The sequence below is a fragment of the Agrilus planipennis genome, unplaced genomic scaffold (assembly GCF_000699045.2).
Source record: "Agrilus planipennis isolate EAB-ADULT unplaced genomic scaffold, Apla_2.0 scaffold51, whole genome shotgun sequence".
NCBI classification, from domain to species: domain Eukaryota; kingdom Metazoa; phylum Arthropoda; class Insecta; order Coleoptera; family Buprestidae; genus Agrilus; species Agrilus planipennis.
The window spans coordinates 903,344-914,360 of NW_020438915.1; the positions used below are offsets into that span (position 1 = coordinate 903,344).

The window sequence follows — 11,017 nt, forward strand, 5'->3', positions numbered from 1 at the left end:
AAAGGGTGTGCCCTTAAACCGCCATAGGAAGTGTTATATGCAGCAGTTAAATCGTTTAGTAAAGAGTGTAAGGGGTGATGAAGATTTTCGAATGCCTGCAAATAATTGTTAACAACTTTTCACCATTTACTATCAACCCACTATTTTTTACCTTTGCTAAGTAGCTTTTAATTTCCATAAAACTGTTTTTGTCAATTTTATCCATTCCAAATTGTGGAATTGTGTCCAAATTATTAAGACTATTACATTTCCTTTGATCTTTTTCCCTTCTTAAAGTGTTTCTATATGAATTGGACAATCTAATTGCTACATTTTGCCATATCTTTTGAGTATCTACTGATTTGACGCTAATATCGGTCATTCCCAAAGTTTGATAACAATGTCGAAATAATGCTATCCACTTGTCTTCTGGGGGTACACAAATTTTTCCGAAACTCTTAGGTTCCACACCTGCGTCGTTATGTGATGCTTTAAGTATGCTTAACGTTCCGTTACTTATTTTTAAACCGTCTACTAATGATCCTGACAGTTGACCTACGATGGTGTGACCTGAATTTAAAGTCAGCCTCCCTTTACCGTTAAACTGGCCGATGCCTTTAAAATCGCCTTCATAATGTGTACCATCTTCGAGTATCATGAGGCCATTTCCCTTTAGAAATATTTAATTGTTAACATTCAATAATTACTTAAAAATGCAGTCCTTCTTTTAATGTTTAGTCCTTTTTAAGTACAAATATGGTGTTACAGGAAAATGATAAAAATATCGCTTAAAGAAAAGGTTACAAAACAGCAGGAAAATACAGGATGTCAACAAAAAAAAGGAGAGGTACGATAGTAGGTCAGCTTGATATGAAGGGCTTAGTGAAGGCATACCAGAAGCAGGGACAGAAACAATGAGAGGACCGAGGAGCACCTGGATTAAATTATTGTTCATAAATAGCTGTTAGGGATGTAAGATTCTAACTTTTAGAAAATGCGAAGATTAGCTCAAGATAAGAAGTGAAGGTCCTTATCCTACTAGTCCTAGTCTAGACCCTATGATAATAACGATTCAAATAAATTTGAGTATTTACCGTGAAAATCCCCTGATTAAATATGCCCTCGTAATAAACGCCATCAGAAGTCACAATAATTCCGTTTCCATGTTTTTTATTATCAGACCATTTTCCAAGATATTTTTCGCCAGTTACAATATTATCGCATATTCCGTAACCGTTTCTGACCCCTTGGATCCATTCTCCTATGTATATAGAAGCTGTAGCAGACATAAAATGTCCCTGTTGAAGACTACCATGGCCGTGTGGCAAACCGTCTTTAAAGTATCCCTTGTAAACATCCCCATTTGTATATTTAAAAATACCGTAGCCATTTTGTCTATTTTCTTTCCAAGAACCTTCATAAACACCTTAAAGATGAAATGTACACTGAATTAATGGCAGTAAAAGAAAAGGTGCTTAGCGTTACCTTTTGAAAAAATTACGTTAGGTGTAAAATAATTAATAAGGTGAGTTAATTTTGAGTTCATGTTATTTAGAAAAACGTTACATAATGAGTTAAAGCAATTAAAAGTAGTAATATGGTGATTAAAAGATATCACTACGTTCTCTGATCAAATTTCATCCTGGATACATAAACAATTAGTACTATTGCATTACAAAAGAAAACGTTGATTTGAGTGCACTGTAAAAGCAATAAATACCACTGACTCTTTTAATTATTAAAAGTTTTAGATAAGGAAATTAAAATTTAAATATTACTTAAACAAGCACCTGTATTTGGTATTTCCATTTTTCCAATACCAGTAATGGTGTTATTGCTAAACTGACCGCAATATTTTCTACCATCAGTCCATTCTACATTGCCTTTCCCATGCATTTTGGCATCGGACCACCGCCCCGAATATTTAGCATTTTTGAAAAACCCCTGTTTCGTAAAAGTAAAATCCGCATTTCTAACATTAGGAACGTTAATACTGTTTACTTTCTTTAAAGCAACTTTTATAGCATTTTGCAAACTTTGTAACCATTTCGACTTCTCTTCCAGTTCATAAGCAACTAAAACGAAGTGATCTTCGGGAGTTTTTAAGATTATTTTGTGCTCCATTTCGTTTTCATCCTGAACTGCTTCCACCCACAGAATTTTCAAGTCAAAGGAAAGTACAATAGAGCCATTAATGTAAACAAAAATATCCGATAAAAGGACAAACCAATGTGAAGAAAATCTGCTACCACCTTGGAGCGATATTGGATTCTTNAAAAACATCGTTGGGTTAGGTTGGGTAACATTAGGTAAAGGTCCTAGTCATTTTCAGTAATATGGAACCAAAAACAAATCTTATCTTTGGTTAATTGTCTTGTTTACTAACCTAAGGGGGTGTAAATAGTCGTCCCCACTGAGACTTGAACTAATTGTAATTGCATATATGTTTGTTAATCATAAACTATTGTTTTGCGACAATTGAAACTATCACCGATAAAGCTCTAAAAAATTGTACCATCATTAGTCGTATAGTGAGTAGGTTGAATATTAAAATCTTGTCCATTAATAAAGACCAAAATTTCACATAAAAATGAAAACGAAAACAAGTTTCGAAACGTAAGGTGTCGTACACAAGTTATATGGAATTTTGGGTTTTACTTGAGCTTTATTTGGTTCAGTTCCACAGTATTCCATTCGATTTTCAAGTAAACATCAATTTAAGTAAATATTTAATTATTGATAAAGATTATTAAACATTCATTTCTCATAATTTCTCGTGTTCTGGTTGCGTTATTAGGTGTAAGACGTTACGAGAACCCACGTGCATTTTGAAATCGATAGTAGGAAAGCGTCGCGACGATCTACGACACGACGCCGCGACGCATTTTCGTTTGTCCGCAATTTAGTGTGTGGTGGTAAACGAATCAGAGCTACTTGCTGTGCGTTGTCTTTAAAAACACACACAAATTTATCTCAAAGCGGGAGCTGTTACAGCTGCTGCACATTCATCTGTTTATCTCATTTTCTGAGCATCACTCGTGCGCTGTCTATGTGGTAGTAGTTGTGAACAAGTGTGCGTTTTTTTTTTTTCGGGGGGATGTACCATAGATTGGGTGCACAATATAGTCGCGTTTGTTTATTACAATAATAATTAATTAATAACAACTTAATAATAGTGACGTCAATACGAAATAAACGATTGTAATTTGTTGTAGGTACCTAGTAATAAATACGTATTTTTTTGCGTGATTTTTTAATATGAACAATTTAGACGTGTTGTGCCGGAAAAGGTGATAGTAACATTTATGAATTGACATTTACTAAAATGCTAGATCCTGTGGGATAGCATGTAATCAGGACGTATTAGTATTTTTAATTTTGTAAATATTGTGACATTTTTTTTGTAAATAAGTACCTACGCCTATTTACGTGAAATAGAGATGCCGTTTTTTAAGTTCCCTGGACCGCAAAGTCCTCCCAGGAGGCTATTGATACAACCTTCTCCTACTAGTCCTTTTTGGTAAGTTGAAACGCAAAATCTACTGATATCATGCGATGAAAGTGATTGAAATGGTTAATTTATTTTTATCGGTTTCTACTTCAACAAATTCTTATTTTGTTATGTTTTTTTGTTAATAATGCAATATATGTGATTTCCAAATTGATAAAATTGACCAAAAGCATCAGATTTTGTTGGATGATAAATAATTATTAAAAAAAATACAAGTACTCTATCGCTTTATATTTGATATTTAGTTTTTTATTTAGAATTTTCCGTTTAATAAATTATACGTTTAGCATTTCTTATTACTGAAGACTGTGACTATAATGAAACTAGTTTTGTAAGAATTATAAGAAGAACGCTTTTTAAGTAAAAGAAATGTTTAGTCTTTTCCATTAAAAGAAATCTTAATATTTAAATTTAATTAATAAATGATATACAGATGCAGTATTTTTATGTTGGCTGCTCTTAGTCAGTTAATAAACATACACCTTGGCAACGACCAATCAAAACAAGCTACCAGGTATAACAAACTAGTTTAAATGTCAGGTGTAACCGTCTCTTTTACTTGTCCAATTTTACTGTTTTCATTTAATAATTTCGAAAAGTGTTAACGTACAAGTGCTATTACNTATGAATGTGAAACGGGATTAACAGGTTTTTCTATACTTGCATTTGGTTATTATTGATTACAATAATTACTTTATATTATTATCATCCAAATAATTGCTAACGGTTAATGTAAACAGGATGATGGTATTGTGGAGTGAAATCAGTTGGTCTCTTATTAAAGTTTAATGTTCCTTTTGTTTGTCAACTACTCTCTTATCGTCGTATTGAATATTTCTTCATAATTTGTTTGTTTTTGAATTTAGGCTTTACCGATATTTTTATTAATTTAGAATTTACAAAAATCCGTTTTGATTGAAAACATTTTCACTCGATATTTTACACGCATTAAGTACTTGGATACCAAAAAACGACATAGTATTTTTTCCTTAATAAATTACGCTTGTGTTTAGCTTACTTACGCTTTTGTAATGCCATCCATCACGTTTTATTAGAGCGAAATTAGTCATAATAAATTGGTTTAATTCTCTCGTCTGGTGCCATAGTACCAAACGTGTACTTTTAAGGTAATAAAACTAACACGGAAGATTATATTGCGTTTTTATTCCATTTTTGCTTTTATTACGTCAAAATGAATGCAAAAAAGCGATTCTAAAAAATGAATAATACCTTTTTGTGGATTTTTAATACCAAAGAAGGAGTTCTAATGTAAAATCCCGTTTTTTTTTCCGGGAATCTTTAGTACATCACCGCAAAAACATTTTTTTATTTACGCGGCTTTACAAAAGGAAATACTAATCTATGTAATTTAATTTTTTGATGTGTCATACAATTTGGATGTCTGTCAATTTATAATACGTATGTGGTAATTTTACTTCCTGTAGATTACGCACTAAGGGAAGAATCGTACACACAAGCTGAAGGCGACTAAAATTTTTTTTTATTCCTTAGTTTTTTTACTGAATTTTCCTTATATTTCTCCAGAGATTTTTATAGAAGAAAAAGAATATTTGAACAAAAAACCGTTTGGCGCAAATGTCGTAATTTAAATAAAAATCCCCTTTTCCTTAAACTGACTCTACACTCCCTAGGTCTAGCAATTGGCTAAAAATCGAATGTGTTAGTGGACATCTCTCTCCCTCTTATTTATTGCTTGCAGAGAGAGTGAGAAAGCTAACCAGGTAGATTCAATTTTTTTTTTGTTAAGGTACTCTTTCTTTTCAGTACAAATATTTTCAAATGCATATAGATACCTATAGACATATGCAGTTGGAAGCAAACTGTTTTGTCTGGGCCAAGGTGTCCCGACAAAGTGGATCTTTTATTTTACATATAGCTAAGTATATAATTTCAAATATAACCCTGTCATCTTGGCTAATGCCCAGGCAGAACGTCGGTTATTTTCTTGTATGTTACCTACATCGTCACTGAAGTCATTTTTTTTCTGCACTACGTCAAAGAGCAAAAGTACTTGCTTGTAATGTTTCTAATTTACATACACATTGTACACTTCTAATTACAGCTAAAAACGATACTGAAAAGCGATCGATACTACGACATAATAAGGAAAGTTTTCTTATATGAATCAATTCAATTTACGATAATGCAAAAACCCATTTCGTGATTTTGTATTTTACCAAAATTTGAAATGTAATCTGTAACTGGTTGAACACGCAACTCCACTATTTCCTATCCTAAACTGATCTTCGCATTTCCTTAAAATTAGAACATCCCACAGTAATTTATTCTAAGTCTACCTCTCCTTCTCTTAGCTCCTGTTTCTGCTTCTAATATATTTATAACTAGCTGTTCATGACTGAAAAGATGTCCCACCAACCTATCTCCCCTATTTTTTTATCGATTTTTATAATCAGACCCTTTCTTTAAGGAATTTTATCTTCTACGTAATGTTATTATTTGCGTGTACCAATTGTTTTTTGCATACGGTCAAAACTTTTTTTTACGTTTTTTGAAAATTACCTCAAGCAATATAAAGTCTTTATTGAACTATTTATTAAATCATCATATGTCACTTCTTTGCACGAGTCTATTTTAGAATCACGTTTGACCTAAATTCACGTATCAAATGCAGGTCATACGGTGTATGTGGGTGTTTATTTATTTTGTGAAAAGAACGCATCAAATGTGTCAAACGTCTAATGCTAATAATTGCGAAAATTCGAAGGATATTATGTTTGTTATTATTGTGATTTATTAATAATCTTCGTAAGGCATTTACATTTTTATTTAGACAGTGCAATGTGGGCTACACATTGCTAGTGTGGGTGAATCTACAATAGTTTGTGTTGTAAATACGCAGTTGTAACATAATTTTATATACCCATGTCAATAAAACACAATTAATTTTAAATTCAGATTAGTAGAATCATATAATGTAACGCATTCCCATTTTTTATTCTTTGCTGTTATGTAATCGATGTAACACGTACTAGTTCTAATTAGGTCAATAGGTAAATTATATTCGTAAAATATAGGACACATTTTTCTTTCTTATTATAATTTATGTATCATTAATTCATCGCTATGTAAGAGGTGCAACTGCAGTAGTTATGAGTTATTATTTAAATACACACATTTCAAAAGAGTGATCACAAAATTTGATCATAAAGCAATTCAATATTACTATAACATTATCATCATATGGTCTTCAGTTCTAAGACACGCACTTCCACTCTTTCCTATCCTTAGCTAATCTTCGCATTTCCCTAAAACTGGAATATTAGAGGCAGAAACAGCAGTTAACAGGAGTAGAGATAGACCTAAATTAAATTACTGCTCGCAAATAGTTAAGAATGTGATTACGATAGCAATTAACGTTAAAATCCAAAATAATATAATTCCTTTTACACCGTACTATGGGCTGATAAACAATAAATAAATTAATTAAAATAAGTACGTAATATAACGCAATATCAATTTAAAATCTCTCGAAATACTCTCATTCTTAATGAGATCCCTGAACCTATTATTAAATAACTGTTGTTTTGCAATTTTTAATTTGAATTTAAAAATTTTACTCAATGCGTAAATATCTGCTTTTGATAAAGGTGCCGATTGTTTTATACATAATCAAATTTTTATTTTTGATGTTTTTCTTAAAACGTTTTCAAACAATTCCATTTCGGAAATAATAAAAATGTAATGTTAGCAAAACGTTATTCATGTTGTGCAGTATTTTAAAGTGCGTATCAACCATCGGATTATACGTTAAGCTGTTTGGTGTTACAAAAGAAGAAGAGTTTATATGAAGTGGGTTATGCTAATGAATAGATTTGCTCTTTTGAATGCCCACGTATGATCACATGTTTGTTTGAGTACAATTTGTTCCTATTATAAAAGGAAATACGATAATTGTTATTGAAAATATTAAATCATTCTTGGTCTTCCGTATTAAGGTTCCAAGCTGAATAAAAAAATGGGTGGGTGGTGTACATAATGTTAAATTTTTAAAAGTAGCTACATTATTTGAAATGCATAAAAATCTAAGTAGAATCTCAAACGCGTGAGTGTTGTTTCTTTTTTTGTAAGTACTTGTTCCTTAGTAGCAAACATCGCAAAACGTGCGAGTCTGCTACAAAAGGAGACTCTTATTTTGAAAATAGTCTAGTCCTGGAAGATACTCTTTATTGTATACGCATACAAAAAATTGAGTTTGTACTGAAGGAGCTAGCAAATCCTCAAGAAAATTAGATTAGACACTCACAAGCTTGGGATTCTGCACACATTTTTATGCATTTCAAATGGTGTAACTTCTTTAAAAATGTGATGATTATATAAGGGAAGAGAAGGCAAATGCTACGTTNCTAAACTGACCGCAATATTTTCTACCATCAGTCCATTCTACATTGCCTTTCCCATGCATTTTGGCATCGGACCACCGCCCCGAATATTTAGCATTTTTGAAAAACCCCTGTTTCGTAAAAGTAAAATCCGCATTTCTAACATTAGGAACGTTAATACTGTTTACTTTCTTTAAAGCAACTTTTATAGCATTTTGCAAACTTTGTAACCATTTCGACTTCTCTTCCAGTTCATAAGCAACTAAAACGAAGTGATCTTCGGGAGTTTTTAAGATTATTTTGTGCTCCATTTCGTTTTCATCCTGAACTGCTTCCACCCACAGAATTTTCAAGTCAAAGGAAAGTACAATAGAGCCATTAATGTAAACAAAAATATCCGATAAAAGGACAAACCAATGTGAAGAAAATCTGCTACCACCTTGGAGCGATATTGGATTCTTATGAGATTCGATAATTAGCTTTCTGTGGGGTTTTTTTAAATAATCCACCAGTTTTCCACTTTGGTTCCAAAATTGGTTCGTCATTTCAGCTTTATTTTCGTTATCCCTTTCCTCTTCGTAAATGGAAGTTAGTTTATTAATTATTTTCATTTCCATTTGACTCTTTTCCGTCGAAAGTAATTTGTGTACAATTTCTTCGTAAATAATAAATCTATTCTTTGGGTATTTAAGTAATATTTTTATCAGATTAAGATTGTTAATTTTCCCTTTATTTTTCAAAGAATTTATAACACTTGTTTTATAAATTACTTGAGGAACTTCAATGAGTTTCGCTAAGAATTGCAGACCGTCAATACTGACAATATCGTTTATTAAATTAAAATAGTTTTTATATATTCCAATAAATTCCTCGTTATGCTTAATTATGACTGATTCGGAATTTGGAATTTCTCCGTAACTATACTTTATAATCGAGGACAAATTGTTTGCTATTAGATATATAAGTTCTAAATAAACAGACGATAATTTTTCGTAAATGTCTTCTTCTGTACATATAAAATATTTCTTCTGTATCTGTTTTATAATAGTTACATAAATGACTAACAGATTTTCCAAAAAAGAACTCTCTTCGACAATAACGCTATTTACATCTCTTTTCTCGTAATATTTATCTAACAGAGTTAAATTGCTGCTAGAGAACAATTTACCATTCGAGATTCCTTTCTCATTGACGGGAATTAATTCGATATCCTCAAAATTTATCAGATTATCTATAATATTTCTGTAAAGGCTTTCTGAGTGAATAACTGCTGGTTTTTTTGCATCTTTCTTGTTTGAACCCAAATAATATAAATCGCCACTTGTAGATAGTAAATTAGTGTGATAGTGACCACACGAAGCGTCTAAAATACACTCATTTGCTGGTACTGAAAATACTTTAGGGGAACTCTGATCAGAACTAGATTCAAAGGAAACTTGATTTTGATCGTTTTTGCCCCACAAAAATGCTCGACCATCTAATGTTAAAGCTGTTATATGATAACTCCCAACTGAACACTTTAAAGCCCCTATTTTTGAAAGTTTTGATATAATCATTGGATGTTCTCTTTTTATATTATCGCCAGTTCCTGAAATTTTACTGGCATATAATCAAATTTGAAAAATAATAATTCAAGAAAGACTATAAAAAAACAAAATAATACCTAGTTGACCATAATTAATGTTTCCCCATGTCCAAACTTCTCGATTTATTATTTCAGCTCCTTCTCTTAGAACTAGGCTATAATTTTCTTTTACTTCAGTTTCTGACATGGTCTCCAATGTTAAGATGCTGACTGATGATGAAACATCATCCACAGAAGTTAAAAGCCAATCATTTGTGTTATCTAGATTGTTTTCAATAGTTTGAGCATCATTACTCAAATGTTTGGAAAGAATTGCAACTTTGTCACCTACACTTTTCACTCTTTCATATACCAAAGATGCAACATTTGTAACATTTTCCCTAAGTGGTTTAGACTGGATGTCAGTGTTTAAATAATCATCACTACTTGTAGATATCCAAGAAAACTGTTTCTTTAAAAAATCTTTAGCTGCTTCAGTGTTGTAGAAAACATTTTTAGTAACATTATTGTTATTGTTACTGGACTTCACTATTTCATATGTTTCTAAGGTCTTTTTGTCACCCAATGAACAACAAGAACTGTTGCTGCTTCTTTCCGTTTCAATGCTCTCTTCAAGTGCCTTTTCTTGTACTGAGTTTTGTGTGACATTGTGAAAACCATCATCACCACACATTGAACAGTTTATATTTATTAAATCATATTCTGACAAATCATTTTCTAGTTCATGAGCACCAACTATAACAATGGCAAAATCTTTTCCTATGTTAATATCAAATACTTTTCTTCCACTAAAGAATCTTACTTTCTTTGGAATGGAATCTGTGATGTTTATTTGAGGCATATGCCCGAAAGCCCATAATTGATTATTATTTGTAACAAGTAATCCCCCAAAATCATTTACGGCAATACTTTTTACTTTCATTTTGTACTTCTTTGGTATCCCATGGCAACACACTTCATTTTCCTCACTAATCAGTAGAATTTCTTCAAGAATATTTAATGTTTTGTTACATTTATATGTACATCCACTTAGATCTACAATATATAGATTTTCGGCATAAGCATCGACGTCCAAACATGAAAATGTCGACTTATTAAATTTTATGAAAGGTTCAGCCCCCTGAGTTTCAAGATTGCCATAGTAAAGGTTATGTGTACTAGTGAGAATAAATAAACACTCATCAATGTTAGTAAATTTAACTACGTTTTCTGCAGGAAATTCTATAACGTTCACTTCTTTTAAATTATTCCATAAATTTAAATTGTTACTCATTATCAATATTTATTTACTAATAATTTATAGGTTAGGGTCATTTTAATCACAGATATATGAAAACATAATTTATTTAGGTTCATAGAATGAATTGCAAACCTGACAAATTAATTTATCTAAGGCCTTGATCATTATATTAAAGTAATGAAACTAGTTTTGTAAGAATTATAAGAAGAACGCTTTTTAAGTAAAAGAAATGTTTAATCTTTTCCATTAAAAGAAATCTTAATATTTAAATTTAATTAATAAATGATATACAGATGCAGTATTTTTATGTTGGCTGCTCTTAGTCAGTTAATAAACATACA

At 31.4% G+C, this 11,017-nt stretch overlaps 1 protein-coding gene across 1 annotated transcript in view; it reads left to right on the forward strand.

The window, feature by feature from the left end:
* Nucleotides 1-2,797: 2,797 nt before the first annotated feature.
* Nucleotides 2,798-11,017, forward strand: part of LOC108733037 (golgin subfamily A member 4) — a 61,544-nt gene continuing 53,324 nt past the window's right edge. The window contains exon 1 of the mRNA XM_025973601.1: nt 2,798-3,499. Within this exon, the coding sequence (XP_025829386.1) occupies nt 3,420-3,499 (80 nt within the window). The 5' untranslated portion in view covers nt 2,798-3,419. The remainder of the gene's footprint in view (nt 3,500-11,017) is intronic.